Source organism: Heloderma suspectum, chromosome 16, assembly GCF_057233095.1.
Source record: "Heloderma suspectum isolate Gila_16-S chromosome 16, 16-S_ref, whole genome shotgun sequence".
NCBI lineage: Eukaryota > Metazoa > Chordata > Lepidosauria > Squamata > Helodermatidae > Heloderma > Heloderma suspectum.
The window spans coordinates 22,828,053-22,845,139 of NC_139473.1; the positions used below are offsets into that span (position 1 = coordinate 22,828,053).

Genomic DNA, 17,087 nt, shown 5'->3' on the forward strand with positions numbered 1-17,087 from the left:
GGCGTTTTCGTGATCAATTCATAAAAGGGCTTTCAGAGGCTCGTTCGGGCGATCGCCCCCTGGGCCCTCTTGGCTTCACCCCAGCCCGGCACGCCTGCCTCCGAGGTCAAGCAGAAACGCCACCCGGCGTGGGCGCGGGCACAGTGTTCCGCCCCGCGGCTGCTGGACCAGGGCTGGCAGATGCTGTCGTGGCCGCGACAGGCCCCGCCTTGCCAAGGGGCGGCCCGTTGCTCGGGAGGAGAGCGCCCGCTTTGCGCGCAGGAGGACCTGTGCCGGTCCTTGGCATCTCCTCTCCGTGTAAGGAGTCCTCAGGTGGTGGGGCTGAGGAGGAGACCTCTGGGCGCCTCCCTGCCGTCAGCATAGACCCCTGAATCCGGCTGCGTGTGAACGTGCTGCCCGTAGGAGAAGGGCCGCAGCTCAGCGCTTCAGCTCCTGTTTTGCGCGCCGGCGGTCCTGGGTTCAGCAGCCAGCATCCCCAGCGAAAGAATCGCCGCCAGCCAAGCCGTGGGAGCCGGCAGCACTGGGCTAGCCAGGGCAATGATCCGGCTCCCGAGGAGGACGCGGGTTCACGGGTTCTCTTGGATCTGTGTCGCTTCCAGGGGCTGGCTGCCCTGCGGGAGGTGGTCTTGGCGCTGGACAGCTGCGCCGGGCTGCTCCCGCTGCTCTCGGAGCTGTGCCACGCCCTCCTGTGGAAACTCAGCTGGGACCTGGGCGAGGAGCCGCTGCCGCCAGCCGGGCCGGGCCTGGGGAGAGAGCGGGGCCTCGCAGCCGGGCTCGTGGCGCCCCGCAGGTAATGCCGCCCCCTCCCCCCGGCGGCGCCGCCCCTCCAGCCCACCGCCCTTCGCAGCCGGGCCTCCTTCCTCGCGGCTGGCCCGGCTGCGGCCTTGCTCGCGAGCTTGGGCAGCCTCTGCCCAAGGCACAATTTGAGAGGCGGAGCTGTTCCCCACCGCCTTCGCCTCCGCAAACCTGCCCGCGTGGCAGACGCTGACGGTGCGGGGGTCCAGCCCCCCACGGGGCAGAGCGAGGCAGCTGCCTCAGCTGGAGGAGGCCGGGAGGCAGCCGCACAGGGTTGGAGGAGGAAGAACCGAGCCAAATTTCAGCATTTTCTAGCTGCAGTACTTTTTGTAGGACCAGTTTGAAAGCTGGCTTATGTGTAGACCTCCGCAAGTAGAATCCAAGTTTCAAGCTACTAGCTTGACAGGTGTCATCTTCATAAGCAAAAAACTCTGAGGCTTATGGTGGCAGAACCTTTTTGAGAAGTCGTTTCAACAGGCCCTCCTGTGCCCCTTGTCACACTAGCTCCAGGTTTTGGGGGGCCCTTGGGCAAAACACCCTCCGGGGGCCCCTCATTCAGCGAGTCTACCTTCTTGCCAGCTGCTCTTGCCCCTCAGCCTCTTTCCTCAGCATGGCTCCTGCTTGCTTGCCAGGCAGGCCGAGAGCCAGGCAGCTGTGGCACCTCCCACTCCTCCTCCTCGCCACTGCCCTTGTCCGAGCCAGAGCGAGAGGTGGCAGGGGAACAGGCAGGTGGCCGTGGGGAAGAGGAGCAGCGACTCCAGGGGGCTCTGGCTTGTGGGCCCCTGCTGAGGTGTGGGCCCTCAGCAGATGCCCAACCATGCCTACCTTTGGGACTGGCCCTGCCCCTTCAATTCCCAGGGGCTTTTATCTTCCAGGCTGGCTGTTGTGGTGTTGCGGGAAGTGTTCAGTAGAGCTATGCCAGAGGCTGCACAGGAGCTGGACTCAGGAAATGTCTGGACCATCCTGATGCAGCCAGGTAGCAACCTCAGAGGCGTCGCCCTGTTGGCCAGGTATGGGGAGCATTCCTGCTAACGTTAGAAAATCTCAAAGAAGTAAGACTCACGCATCATTCACTGACCTCAAGTGTTGCCGTTGTTTTGTCCTTTGCGAGCAGAGCCAAGAAACCCAAGCAGATGGGTTTTAAGATGGTTGCATTCTGATCTGGACATCTTTCTCTTAACTTGCGACAAAATTAGGTGCAGTCTGCTGCCAAGGCCTGAGACCTGAAATCAGGCTAGCAGCTCGGGTTCAGCAATGTTTATCTGAAGTACCTTTCAATGGAGCCGAGGTCTTGCAGAGGAACTGAGCTGCCCCATCGTGTCCTTCACTTTGATCTAGCAAGCTCAGCTCCTGCACGTGTCAAGATGATTGTTTCAAAACTGCCAGTGAAGGCGGAACTACCTGGAACCATGGCCAAGATGGAAGATTGGGGTTCGGGAGGTTTGGGGGTTCCGAGTATGGGGCTGTCTTGGGAAAAGGCGTGACGCTTTGACTCCACATTGGCTGGCACGTCATTGTGTCCCTTTCCAGGGCCTTGGCACACTCAGAGAACCCACTCCGGGATGGGCTACTGCGTCGCCTCCTCCCTTCTCTGAGCTCCCCCAAAGCAGCTTGCAGAGATCTAAGCCTGGCCTTCTGCATGGAGGTGAGGCACTGTGCCAGGTGCAAGAAGGAAAGCGCCCAGGGGAGAAAAGACCATGAGTTCGTGGGCTTGGGTGTAGTGGGGTCAGAAACATCCTCAACAGGTTCAGGTGGGTTAGGATTTCTGTAGATCCAACCTGTAGATTTCATACCAGACCAGCTTATTGAGAGCCACATGAATTCTGTGGACTTGCGGACCTGTTTTTTTACTTTGGGGGCATTTGCGCAAATTTGCAATTGCACTAATGCATATTAGTACAAGTGTGCACTTGTGCTAATGTGCAGTAACACTGATGCGCACTCATGCTAATGTGCACTTGTGCTAATGCATGTGTTCTGCAGGTCCACAGAACATCCCACCTCCATCCAGTTCAAATGCCTCGTTTGGGAATTTAATTGTCGTCCTTTTGGTGCCCCACAGCTCACAGGCCACCCTTTGCTGCACCGACCGGAGTTGCTCGACCTCCTCCTGCGGCAGTTGCTGGCCAGGTCGCACGACGCGAACACCACCATGCGCGTCCTGTCAGTGCACGGGCTGGGCAACGTGGCAGAGGGAGCTCCGCAAGAGGTGCGCCTGGAGCGAGGGAGGGTAGGGTGTGTGTGTGTCTGTGCAAGCCCTTAAATCGTAGCTATGTGGCATCTCAGGTCTGACAGAGTTTCTCTTACCTTGAAAAGAAGCCAAGGTCTTGCAAGGAGCTCTGCTTTTATCCTGGAGCTTAAAAAAGAAGCATGCCAAGAAGGTGCCTGGCAAACACATTTGTGGCTTTGGTGCTGATGAAACCTCTTGGGATGGGAATGTAGGAGGCTGCCTTATACAGCTCAGACCACTGGTCCATTCAGCCCAGTGTTGTCAACACTGTCTGGCACAAATGGCTCTCTGGTGGTTCAGGCAGGAGTTCCCTAGCCCTGCCTGGCGAGGCGGCCAAGTTCGAACTTGGGACCTTCTGCATGCAAAGCAGGGGCTCTGCCACCGAGCCCCGGTCTGACAAGCTCGGCCTTCGGATGCTCTTAGTTGCCAGCAGCACAGAGTAGGAATCTGTGAACAACATGGCGACTATTCGGACTTCTGTACGGGGAAGGGGGGGCCCTGCTTGCATGGGACGTTGTGGCTTTGGTGTGAATGGAACCTCTGGCAGCGATCGGCTGACCCACCATTGTGTCCCAGAGCTGCTGGTGCAGGCAGGAGGGTCTTTGGTGCCCTTGGCCTGAGCTGCTTCCGAGGGAGGAGGCAGGAGCCAGCGGGGGAGCAGGGAAAGGGTTGGCAGAGGGGGCGTTCCAGGAGGCGAAGAGGAGCGGAGGCGGCGGAGGTGGCAGCGGGGGCACTGGGGGATGCGCACCGATGGGAAGCGGCCTTGCCGATGTGTCGCTGCCAGGCTCCTCCTGCTGCTTGGGAGAGCGTTGGAGAAGGCTGGCTGGGGGACTGACGGACGCTCCGGGTGGCTCCCCAGGCAAAGAAGCACCAGAAGGCTGTGCTGGAGGCGCTTCTCCGCGCCCTGGGCGACGATGCCAGCCCCGAGCTGGCTGGGGAGAGCCTGCGGGCCCTGCGCGCGCTCTGGGGCTGCCTCGAGAGACGGCGCGCGGCTCGTGCTTTCCAGGCCGTGGCCAGCCAGGCCCGTGCGCACCTCCAGCACGTGAGTTGGGCTGGGGGCCTGGGGGCATTCCTCCTGTGCCTGCGTCACCCTACAGAGTCACAGGAAGAGCCCTGAGGAGACTGGGTCAGGCCAAAGGCCCTGCTGCCTCCAGGCACCAGGATGCCCATCCGGGACGGGGGGGGGGGGCAGTGCTTCGGGGCAGGGGGCGGGGCCCTCCGCAGCTGTTGCGCCCGGCACTGGAAACGCTCTGTGGCCTCCAGAGCCGCTTCCGCTGCGCCCTGCCCAGTGCTCTCCCGCCCTGCCCAGAGCTGGTTGCTGTGCTGTGCCCCTCCCTGCTCATGAGTCGCTTGTCCCTCAGAGGGAGGACGTCTTGTTTGTCCTTCTTTCCTGCAGGCGGATGAGGCCCTCCGAGCAGCGGCCTTTCAGCTGTTGGGCCAGCTGGCTGGGGCCACTGGGCCGAGGCACTCCAAGCCCTTTGCCCGAGAGTTGGGCCGTGCTCTGGCTGCCCTCCTGTTGCACTTCCGGGATCCCAGCCCCGGCGTGGCCAAGGTGCGTCCTGGAGGCCTCGTGCCGCCTTCCCCTTTGCATGGCGCTCCTGGTGTCCCCCCCCCCCCGGACTCATTCTGCCTCTGTGCGCCTGGAAACCAGCACGAGCACACAGAGCGGCCGGTCCCAGTCCCTCCTCTCCAAGCTGCGCGGGCTCCCTAGAAGCCTGACTGGGCTTCAGCCCCTTCTCCCACGGCTTCCAGAGGGAGGCTGCTCCCACCAGGGCTGCCAGACTGACCTTCAGTTGGGTTAGGCCACACTCTAACGCCCCCTTCCCCAACCTGGTGCCCTCCAGATGTGTTGGACTGGAACTGCCATCATTCCCAGCCAGCATGGCTGTTGGCTAGGGAATGATGGGAGTTGTAGTCCTACGCATCTGGAGGACACCAAGTTGGGGAAGGAAGGCTGGGCTATTGGACTGCTACCTGGTGTTTCTCAGCTAGAAAGTTGGTTTATTTCCAGAGGGAAGCGGTCTGCCTGGTTGTCTCTTTGGCGAATCAAAACAAACCAGGCGGCCCCAAGGAACAACTTGAGCATGTTGTCTTTAGCTCTTGTGATTCAGAGGTGCACTTAAGATTTTTTTAACCTCCCCAAACTAGAGAGACGTCAAAGTCAAGCCGTAATGCTTGATAGGAGTGGGGTCAGGACGGTTGTGAGATGATGGTAGCATGGGAGTTGAGAAAGTCCAGATGAGAAAAGTGGTTCCCCTGTGTCAGAGATGCAGAATCCCTGCCCATCAGGCCAGATGCAGCCCACAGGGGTTCCCCATCAGGCTGACAAGCTTCTTTTCCTGTTATCTCCAATCACTGATCAGAGATAACTGGTCTTATAGGCCCTTTCCAACGCTTCTATTCTATGATTCTATTCTATGATAAGAGGGCATTTAAAGGCAATTCACCTTTAAATACCCTGCAAAGGACTGAGCTGTTGCAAAGACTTTGAGCTGCGCATTTTGCAGGCAGGCAGACTTGTTTACTTGTGAGTAGACATCCAGAGGCTTGGTATTTGGGATGCCATTTGAAAGTGCTGCTGATTTACTCCTGCTTACTTCTGAGGAAGCATACATCATAATGACCACATTCTGGCTCTGTCCATGCTACCTTTGGCCCTGCCCACAAATGTGGCTTAGTGGTTAAGACGCTGAACTGCAGACTGGAAGGTCGGCAGGACAGCAGTTCGAGACCCGAGTGCTGCATGACGGAGTGAGCTCCTGTCTTCAGTCCCAGCTTCTGCCAACCTAGCAGTTCGAAAGCAAGAAATTGCAAGTAGATGAATAGGTACCGCCTCGGCAGGAAAGGTAACAGCGTTCCGTGCACCTCGGTGTTCAGTCATGCCGGCCACATGACCACGGAAGCGTCTTCGGACAGCGCTGGCTCTTTGGCTTAGAAACGGGGATGAGCACCGCACCCTAGAGTCGGACACGACTGGTTGGGGATACCTTTACCTTTTTTTACAAATGTGGGCACTTGAGACCTTTCCCATTCTGCAATTTGGCCCATGGGTTGAAAGAGGTTCCCCCTGGCCTGCCCTCTCTGCTGGGACTAACAAGGCCCCCTCTGCCCACCCAGCCCATGCCTGGTGGGAACTGGCCAGTGAGCCCACCCATCTCTCCCACCAGGCTTGCTGCATGGCCTTCGTCTCGTGTGCCCCCTTTGTGGGCCTGCAGGAGTTGATGATGGATGCAGATGCTGGGCTGATGCTGACAGACGTCTCTGGCGCACAGCATTCCCGCCTGATGGGCAGGGCCTGCCAGCAGCTGGTGAGTGGTAAGGCGAGCCAGGTGCCGCCCCTTGCCGTTGCTGGCTGGGGGCTACTGGGAATTGCAGTCTGACACCTCTGGAGGGTGCTGGGCCTGGGAAGGCTGCATTATTTTACAGGCCTCTATTTCCACCTTCCCTTAGTCTGTTCTTTTCATCTCAGGAGTCCCAAATGTTTCAACCTTTCCTGGTAGTGAAGGGCTCTGCCCCCTCGCCCACTGGCCCTTGGAGTCCCTCTTCTCGGCACCTTTCCATCTCTGCAGTGCCCTTCCGTGCTTCCTCCCTTAGGCTCAGGCAGACCCACAGCTGCTAGATGCCATCATGGCGGAGGTGCCCCAGTATATGCTCTGTGCTTGGGAAGAGATCCAGCTCGCGGCTTGCAAGCTTGCAGGTGTGGCACTCCGTGTGCGCTGTCAGAGAGGGGATAGCTGGAAGGGGAGGGGCCGTGCGACAGTGGCAGACGGCCCCGGGTTCAATCCCCGGCTTCTCCAGGTGGGGCTGGGGAAGAATCCTGCCTGAAGCCCTGGAGAGCCACTGCTCCCAGTCAGTGTTAACAGTACTGGGCTAGATGGACCCAGGGTCTGACTCAGAATAAGGCATCTTCCTAGGTTCCTATGAGGTTGCACACTGCAGCTTTGGGGAGAGTAAAGGGCCTGGGTGCATTTCCTTCCCCCCAGTGCCAGCCACTGTAGCGATGTCAGGGTGGGGGGGGACACATGAGAGCAAGGCCTGGACTTGATAGCCCTGCTCTAGATGGAGCCCTCACTTTCTTTTACCCATGCAAGGGATCCTCGTGGAGACGGTCGACATGCAGCGCCTTGGACGGCTGCATCTGGGGCAGCTCCTGCAATGTGAGTGGCGGATACACAAAGCCCTCCTGCTAGAGATGGAGAGCTGCGATCGGGGCACAGAGGATTGGGAGGGTGGAAGAAGAGGTGGGTGCTGCTGCTACAGGTAGCCATGTCCCAAGGGCAGGACGTCCGTGCTTCTCACCGACTCTGATGGTGCTGCGTATGTGGTGACGGCCACATCCACAGGACATGCTTGTATCGGTCTGGCAAGGGTGTCGAGCGTCCCTGCTGCCACACGTGCCCCCAAATCCCAAAATGCCCCCCATTCACTGGTGGGAGGGAATAACTGCCTTAAGCCATGGAGCACACATGCCACGGAGCGTTCACCTCGGAATCTTGGCGCCACGAACCTTCCGCTGTGGCCAGCAGGGCTTCATTTCTTCAGGGGGCACCGAAGCCTCTATGGCGAAAGACGCTCTCCAGGCCTTGACGGGAGCAGAACCGGGACTGGCGCAACAGCTTGTGAGACAGGGCAAAAAGGGGACCGGAAGCGCAGCATCAGCAGGGCATGCGGGGGCTGTTATGGCGCTCCTGGTTGGGCTGACTGCTTCCACCCCGGGGCTTGTCGTGTCTCCCCACAGCTCTGCACTCCTTGGGCCACGACGCCAGTGCTGCTGTGGAGATGGCGGCCTCGGAAGTTGCCCAGGCCCTCCAGCGGAAACAGCAGGAGACCCAGGCCCAGTCAGCCCGTGGGCACCTGAGGAGAGTGGCCCTTTCAGGCTGGTTCTTCAGGCAGCGGCAGCGAAAGGGGAGCCCAGGAGCTGCAGGGCCTCCCTGAAGGGGACGCCTCGGAAAGGGAGGCCTCTGGGAGTGGGAATACAGACCCTTGCACAGCTGACTGAGTGGCGGCATGTCCTTTGGAAGAAGCAGCTGTGGACCTCTTGCTGGCGTGGTCCTAGGCCCTAACCCTTGCCCAACATGGCACCCTCCAGAGGTGTTGGACTACAACTCCCAGCATGCCATCTTGGCCCAGCACTTCTGGAGGGTGCCATGTTGGGCAAGGCTGTTCCAGGGGCTGGGCAGCAGCAGCCCATGTGATGGTGGGGTTTGTGGCTGGGCGCGGAGTGAGGAGCCCTGCTTGGCTTCTGTTGGAATCAAAGTCCCGTCACAGATCTGGAGGAGGCCGAGAAGGTCCCAGAGTTGGCCATCTGCCAGCCCTGCTCACTTCAGCCAGGGATGCAGAATCTCCAGGCCCAGGGCCGGCCCGCAGGGTCCCATCTGACCTGCGAGCGCCTCCCTCTCGCCCTGTGGTGTGTATTCCCTGACGTACGTGCATGGAGCCAATCCAGCGCCTGGGCCAAAAGAGGCCCCCCCACCCCTGGCGTGGCCCCCCCTGACCAGAGCACGCCAGAAGCAGAGGGGCAGCACGATTGCGGGGAGGCCAAGCGCCTCTGCAGTGATGGGACTGATGGAGTGAGCTGAGAAATGGGGAACAGCCCGGCAGAGGCACCAGCCCCATCCATGAATGTGTCTTAACTGTCCCAGGAATTGGAGGGACACCCAGATCCAGGATGCAGCCGCCTGTGTTCCCAGTCTCCCCAGCAAAGTGTTTCCCTCTTGAGCCTTTGAGTAAGTTGGGGACCCCACAGAGCTCTGCATCCTTTGACCCCTGGGCCTTGCTGGCCCCATGGTGAAGGACACGTGTGCACTGCTAGTTAAGTTCCTCTGCCTGTTGCTTGAGTGGACATTGCACGGGAAAGCCCCTGTGGGAAATGCAGAGAACCTCCTGAGGACTAGCTTCATTGCCTTTCCTGTTTGCTGCCAAGCCTGCTTCACGGGACAAATTCCCTTCATTGATGCTTAAGAAATGGTATGTTGAGCAATTTTAGGAGAGGAGTGTTCACACCACTTAGCTGCCAACCAGGTGCTCTCCTGATACATTGTACTACAACTCCCATCATCCCAATAGCCATGTTTCCTGGGCAGGACAGGAGTCGCAGTCCAACACTTCTGGGGGCACCAGGTTGGAAAAGGCTGATCCCTAAGCAAGGGGGTCTCTGCACTTCTGACGAAAATATTTATTCTCTCCGCTATATAAAGTAGAAGTTTTGTTATCAGGCGTGGTCCCCCGAGGGTTTCTCTGGGCCCTGAGGCAGGTTGCTGGTGGATGTTCGGGAGAAAACTCTGGACAGAGCGCTGGAGACTTTCTCGAACATGGACGGCCGTTGCTGGAGGGGCACATGGCCCTCGGAGGTGATGGCGGCAATGACCCTCCCGTAGTCTTCTCCTGGGGAACCAAACGGAGTGCCCATCAGCGATCGCAGGGCCTCATCGCAGCCAGGCACCAAAGTGCGCGACTGAGTGCTGCGCAGGAGGCCTCTCTGGGGGCAGCACTCCGCCGGAGAGAGCCCCCCACCTCCGCCCCATGGCATCGCATGGAGACCCTGTTACTGTGACAGGCATTTGACCTCTCCACTTGCTGATGTGGTTTTTATGCTCCCTGACAGTTCTGCAAATCTTTATCCCCTGTCCCTGCTTAGTTTTTAGTTGATTTTTATGTTATTTCTCTAAGCCGCTGGGGGGGGGGGGGGTAAACCCCAGAAAGATGGGGGGGTCTATAACTGCTTCAAATAAAGCTGATAAATAATAAACCTGCCTCTGCGCAGCAGGTTGGAGAAAGAAGCAAAGCATCCCCATCGCAGGCGTCGGGCGGGAGAGCTGACACACATACCTTGGTCAGGGCAGCCCCCCCCACGCCCCCGCGGGCAAGAGAAATCCCTGCTGCGCGGCCAGGGTGCCTCCCCTCAAGGCAGCGGAACAGAGGGCGGCCTCCGCCACCCGCCTTGCCTTGAGACAGGAACAGCCATCTCGCCATGGGCACTGGCTGCACGAGAGAGGGCGGCGGGCGGCCTGCTCTCGCCAGAGTGTGCCAGTCCGCCTCTGAGTCACCCTTTTCCACATGTTTACAAATCGGGGGCTGGCTGGAAGTGTCACGTAAATGGCTGGGCATCGGGGGCGGGGGGGCTTCCACTCTTGGGTAACGGATTTTGTCCCTGAGGTACCTAGAGAAGAGGGCGCAGGCCCATTCCACCAGCCCTGCAGAAAGCTTGATTATTTCCTCTCCCCTCCGCATCCCTTTCTCCTCACGTGCTGTGTCTTTTTAGACTGTACGCCTATGGGCAGGGGCTGCCTTGCTCTACAAATTGCTTGTCAGCCATTCCAGGAGCCTTTTTTTGGCTGAGCAGTGGGATTAAAATATTTTAAGTGAATGCATACATAAATAAGGTTGTCTTAGCAGTCTCCTTTAGCGAAGACATCTTTAGGCATTAGTGGTCATCATTTGCATGACCACGCTAATTTGCTTCAAACCAGGGGTGGGGAACTGCACCTCCCAGCATCCTTCACCATTGGCCATGTTGGCTGGGGCTGATGGGAGTTGCAATCCAACATCTGAAGGGACAGTGGTTCCCCACCCCAGCTTTAATTGGTTTAATGAAGAGCTGGTGCACAGTATGGGGTCCGAAGGCGTGTGCCGCAACTTTCAGCTCTGCCACAAACTCCCTTGGTGGCCTTTGACAAGCCAGCCGTCTCTCAGCCTGAGCCCTCGGTCTGTGGTATGATAATAATACTGGCCTTCCCTACAGGGTGACTGTTTGGATGTTTACATGTGGTGCTAGATGGTTGTTGTTGTTGTTATTAATCGGTTTGTATACCACTTCACATATCTAAAAATAACTCCATAAAAACCATAAAGTGGTTTACAAAATCAAATATTAAAAGATGTCATAATAAGGTATTTGTGTTCAGTTGCAGTGGTTCTAGTCCACATTAAGAATACCGCAGGCCAGGGGTGGGAAACATCTTTCAAGAGTGGAGAAGCCCTCGGGGGCTGCGTTCCAGCGCTGGGCGGGGCCACAATACCAGCGTATTGCAGCCTGAGGCCCTCCCTGCCAGCCACTCGGCTTCCGGAGAGGTAGCTCAGCCCTTTGGAGTTGGGGAACAGCACAAAAGCTGGGAGGCCGCTGAGGTCTGCGCCCCCCCCCCTGCAGGCCATTAGTTCCTAGCATCTGCGAGTTGAAGCATTATTGACAACACACTTCACTCTTAATCCCCCAAAGGCTTATTTTTCTAGTGTTTAAGGGCACAATCCTCTGGCCGCTAGTCAGTGGCTAGACAGCCAGAGGATAGGTTGGCTCCTGGAGAACCGACCCCCACCCCCTCCCATGCCGCCTCGTAGGCAGGACGGATTGGCTCCACGCTCGGAAGAGCAGCGCGGAGCGGTGAAAACGGCGTTCCCGGGGGCAGGCCAGGGTGGGGAGGTCAGAAATGCTGGCACAACACATCCTATGTGTCCTCCGGCCACCACTTCCTGCGCTCCGAGGTCCCAAAGCTAGACAGCCAAAATTGGCTGTTCTGCCACAGCCAAAATTGGCTGTCTAGCCGCAAAAAACGGGCACGGGGGAGCAAGGAGGAGATCCACTCCTCCCCACTCCTCCCACCCTGTACTGGATAGGCGGTCACCCCTGGGGTTGGAGGCAACTGTCGATCCAGATGGGATTGCTCCCTCGGACTCAAGCTTTCCTGCCCTCATCCACTGTGTTCCTTTGTGAGTCACGCTTCTGGGTGTACCTCTGCCTGGAACAGAGGCTGGCCCAGAGCAGTCGCTCATGCAGAGATGGAGCAAGCAGCCTCCTCTCAGGGCAGTTAATTCTGCCAAGTCTGCAGTGACCGAAGGACCAAATTGCTCCAATGCTGTGACGTGGAAGAGATCGACACCTCCGCTGAAGAGGGCGGTGACTCGGACAAATATGTGGCGGTGGGTAGCCTCTTCCGCAGCCAGCTACACTGACGTCGTAGGAGCTGTAGTTTAAAAAACTATTCCACAGCACACAGGAACGCCCCTCGGGACTGGCTGACATGGACAGCACGTGGCGGTTGTGCCAAATTAATAGCGTGCACACGCGCACCTCACCAGACAGCCCGCTCCGGTCCACTGTTGGAAGGGCAGGGGCAGCCCTGCTGGGAGCATGCAACATACCTGGGCCATCTTCTGAGAGGGTCTCTTTGATTTTTTTGTCCTGGTAGACGGAGGTGATCTGCAGAAGGAGAGAAAGTCAGTGGATCGCTGGCCGCAGGACGCGGCTCCTTCAGGCCCCGGGCCCGTCTCACCCGCGTGGGCAGTCCCAGCGGGAAGCGGCTCTGAAGGAGGTTGAGCAGAGCGGAGGGAGGCCTTCCTGTGAAGCGGGGCGGGCAGCTTCAGCGTCTCGGGGGCCTGTTGCCACCTCAGGGGCTGCGTGGCAGCACAAGCAGCGCTTTGCCACCAGATTTCAGCGAGGGCGTGAAAGGCCCCTCTGAGCTTCAGAAGAGGGCGTCTGCAGACGGCCGCTTGCTTCGCTGTGCTGCAGCAGTTAATGGGCGGCACAGCTAAGGCCGCAGGCCCCATGCAACCCGGGCGGGGGCTGTGTGTCGCCCGGCCCTGCTACAAAGCCTTAAGCCAGAGTCCCCCACCCTGGTGCCCTCCCGACGAGTTGGACTGCAGCGCCTGTCATTCCCAGCCAGCATGGCTGATGCTGGCTGGGAATGATGGGAGGTGGGGTCAGTGGCGGCCGGTGGCTCCGCTGCCCATGGGGCAGTGAATCTGCCCGCTTCGTGCCTAGGAGAGCCCCTCAGTGTTCTGACGGAAGCCCAGGGCGGATTCATGCCCCACTGGCATCGGAGCCACCAGCCTCCCACGGCTGTAGCCCCACTCTCCTGAAAGGCAGCAGGGTGGGGAAGGGCGGTCCAGGACCACGCTGACTCTCCCGGTAAGCCAGCCGCCATTCCTGAGGTTGTCTCCTCAGGCACGTCTCTAGAGCCCTCCAGCGTTCAGGAGTGAGGGGGGCGTCTTCTGGAAACAGGGCGTTCTCTGTGGTGGTCCCCCACCACAGGACTCCCTCCTTGGGGAGATCTGCCTGCCATCCTCCCGCATGATCGCTATTCAGGCGGCAGGCCAGGTCTGCCTTGTTCATCTGAGCCTATAATTAACATCAGTTATTCGGTCTGCTTCTATCTTGCCCAGCCAGTTTTATCTCATTCTCGCCCTGGTTGTTCTCGAAGGTTTTCCCTGCTGTGGTTTCTCATCCCTGTTGCCGGCTGCCTGGTGGACTTTTTGCAGGGGGCTGTCCAGGGCCAAGACCTCTAAACTAACAGCGGCCGGCTTCAGGGAGCCGCCTCCAAGGCCTGCAGTGCTTGTCCGGGGGAAGAGACAAGGGCCAAGAGGGCTTTACCTCGAAATGTCCAGATGTCTCCTCTGTGTCCCGGGAGAGATGCATGCCAACGACAGCTGGAACAAAATTGGGGAGAAGTCGCTGTTTCTGCCCAAGGGGGTATGCACCGCCCCATTTTTTCAAGGGGGGGCAAGCCACTTCAGGTTGCTCTGCGCACAGATGGGCTCCCTGCACTGACATGGCCTTGCACAAGAGCCCCCTGCTCACCAGGGCTTGTGCGAGCTGCACATGGGGCAGCAGTGCAGCAGCGCCTAGGCTCGCAGGGCCAAAAGCCCAGGGCTTCTTCCCCAGCAGGGGCACGGACACCACTGGCCGCCCCCCTCAGACTTCCCCGCTCCCTCTCAGCTGCAGTCCTCACAGTGGCTGGGGAAGAAATGAATTTTCCCGGCAACAATATATTGTTTCCCCCTGTTGTGATGCAAAGTATTTTTGGCTGGTTTGGTCTTGAATGGGCAGTTGCGACCCATTCGCTTGACAAAGCCCCTAGTCAAAGTGGAGATGAAAACTGCCAGAACTGGCCTGTGAATACGCAGCTGCCAGCATTTGGGGGCTCTCCTTGGGGGCGTGGCTGGGGGACAGCCATGCTGAGCTCCTGCACTTCCAAATGGACCACTGCGGGGGGGGGGGGGCTTCTAAGAGGATGAGAAACAGCAATTCAACACATGAGCGAGACGACATCCAGCACTCCCCTAAAGCAGATCAGATACAGTCACCTTTTTCCAAAGACTTCTCTTCTTTCTCACAGCTGAAAAGAAAACAGAAACACTGATGAAAACCCAGCAGGGTTACCAAGCTTTGCCCCATCGTTGCAGTCGCCCAGAGGGTTCCCCCTGCCAAAGCCTGCTTGGATCATGGCCAACAGGCCCAAGGAGGCACCCCAATCCTAAACCCAAGGCAAAGTGAGAATCCGGAAGGCTGTGCCAGGGTGGACACTGAGCCCATAGAATCCCAGAGTAGTTCTGATTCTGAGGAAGAGCAGTCGCTCCTGGGAGGGGAGCGCGCTCCTCTTTCCCAGGACCAACAGCTGACGGAGATTCCTCCCACCAACATTCCTAGTTTAGTTAGCAGTCCAGGGAGTGACCAGGCACAGATAGCAGACTTGGTGGATGCGCGACGCAGACGCAGAGAGCGGCGCCAGATGGAGGGCGCGGAAAGGAGGCGAAGTGCCAGGTTGGCGCACAAACAACGGCTGTGCCAGAGGATCCAAGGGAAAAGGGGAGGGACTCTCCCTAGTCCTTAAGTTCAGGGGTCTGCCAGTAATCCCCTTTCAAATGGGGACCAACTGTTCCAGCATAGGGCATAGGTACTGTGCTGCTCAGATCTAGTTGCAATCAGTATAGTTGTTAAGTTGTAAAAGAAGAATAAAGCTTTGAAAGGAATTCCTTTGTCTGTGTCTGGACTTTGCTACTGGATTAGACTGAGAAAGGCCTCCAAGGAGCCCCTGACAGGCTGTTCCCATGCTGGTAACTTTCCACAACAGGCACAGAACCACTTGCTAAACTGGTGGTCTCTCTTGCCCTCTCCAGGGGAGTTTCACCAATCCCCCTCCTGCTTTCACCAGCTTCCGACTAAATGCAGAAGTGCGGTCAAGTTCTCCTTCACACAGGGTGGTCCATGTCCCAAGGACCAGCTGCTCAAGTGGCTATATGCCCACAGCCATCAGGAGCTGCTGCTTCATAGAGGGCTCTTTCCTTTCATCCTTCTGGGCCTTTCAAAAGCACCGCTGTGCTTAATGGGATGACACAGGTTACGATCACTGTCATATTAGGACCAAAAGGCAGAATACAAAACTTTTTTTAAAAAATGATCATAACAGTGAGGCACAGGAGTCAAAACTGTGCCGTCGTCCTCTCACTGTCTGCTCCTGGGAATATGAGAAGATCCCTGCTGGATCAGACCCAGGGTCCATCTAGTCCAGCATTCACTTCATACAGTGGCCAACCAGCTGTCGACCAGGAACCCACAAGCAGGGCATGAGCACAACAGCACCCTCCCACCCATGTTCCCCAGCAACTGGTGTACATAGGCATGCTGCCTCTGGTACTGGAGGTAGCATATAGACATCAAGACTAGCAGCCATTGATAGCCTTTTCCTCCAGGAATTTGTCCAACCCCCTTTTAAAGCCATCCAAATTGGTGGCCATCACTACATCCTGTGGTAGCGAATCCCATAGATGGACTATGGGCTGTGTGAAGAAACCCTTTTATCTGTCCTGAATCTCCCACCAATCAGCTTCATGGGAAGATCCTGGGTTCTAGTGTTTTCAGAGAGGGAGAAAACTTCTCCACACCATGCATAATTTTGTACCCCATCCCGTGTCTCCCCTTACCCTCCTTTTTCCCCCAAGCTAAACAGTCCCAGCTGTTGTAACCTTCTCTCATAGGGGAGATGCTCCAGCCCCTTGATCATTTCAGTTGCTCTTTTCTGCACATTTTCCAGTGCTACAACATCTTTTTTTAGGTGTGGTGACCAGAACTGTACACTGTATTCCAAGTGTGGCTGCACCATAGATTTGTATGGGGGCAGTATGACGTTGGCACTTTCCCGGTCGGTCACCACTACTCAGATCCCATCAGGCTATACTTGAAGTTGGGATTTTTGCCCCAACGTGCATCACTTTACACTTGCTTACACTGAACCGCATTTGCCATTTAGATGCCCATTCTCCGAGTTCGGGGAGATCCTTTTGGAGCTCTTCATAATCCCTGTTCGTTTTAAACACCCGAAATAATTTGGTGTCATTGACGAACCTGGCAATTTCACTGCTCACTCCTAATTCCAGATCATTTATGAACAGGTTGAAAAGCATTGGTCCTAATACAGATGCCTGTGGGACCCCACTATTTACTTCCCTCCATTGGGAGAATTTACCATTTATTCCTGCTCTCCTCAACAGCCTCTCCCCAAAACCCTAGATCTGAAAGCCTATGTGAAGCAGAGGGTGAGCTAAGACAGCCGTCTGAACCAAAGTCTGGCTGGATGTGAAGACCCATAAAGTGGCTTGAACCCTTATTTCTGTCTTCACTCTGAGAGGCATGTAGCATAAGGGAGGATCCTTGAGACCCGCCCCGTCAGCCACCTGGGCATATTCCCCTCACTCTCCAGAGATCAGGGGGACCAGAACAGGCCTTCCTGACAGCCAGTGCGGTGCCATGGTTTGAGTGTTGGCCTGGCACTCGGGAGACCTGGGTTCAAGTCCCCACTTGGCCATGAAGCTCACTGGGTGACTTTAGGTCAGCCACGGACTCTCAGCCTGAGCTACCTCACAGGGCTGTCGTGAGGATAAAGTGGAGAGGAGGAGGCCTATGTAAGCCACCTTGGGTTCCTTGCAGGAGGGGAAAAAGGCAGGATATCAATGTAATGATGGGCACACAAATCAACGGGTGGGTGGGTGGGTGAGCAAGCGCATGTGATTGCCGAAAGCATCACTGCCGTCGGCAGTTGTCAGGTGCCTCTAGGCAGAGGGTTCCTGGCGCCACCTGTCCGAAGGCCTTGTGTGCCAATTCCATCTTTCCCTCCTCTATGGATTTTTTTGTGGTGAGAAGCAGGATAGAAGCAGCAGTGGGAAAACACGGGAGGGTTACAAGTGGAAGACAGCGACGTCTGGGCACACGCACACTCCACATAACTTTCCATGTCTGAGGCAGGATAAAGGCCTCAACCGGAGGCACCCATAGCCGGCCCCAGAAGAATGGATG

General features: G+C 57.5%; 1 protein-coding gene across 1 annotated transcript in view; it reads right to left on the reverse strand.

Annotated features, from left to right (window-relative positions):
• Positions 1 to 9,236: 9,236 nt before the first annotated feature.
• FSIP2 (fibrous sheath interacting protein 2) overlaps positions 9,237 to 17,087 on the reverse strand; it is a 73,378-nt gene continuing 65,527 nt past the window's right edge. The window contains exons 28-31 of the mRNA XM_084822687.1: positions 14,102 to 14,133; positions 13,389 to 13,444; positions 12,161 to 12,218; positions 9,237 to 9,409 (exon numbers count right to left, since the gene is read on the reverse strand). Of these exons, the coding sequence (XP_084678813.1) occupies positions 9,237 to 9,409; positions 12,161 to 12,218; positions 13,389 to 13,444; positions 14,102 to 14,133 (319 nt within the window). The remainder of the gene's footprint in view (positions 9,410 to 12,160; positions 12,219 to 13,388; positions 13,445 to 14,101; positions 14,134 to 17,087) is intronic.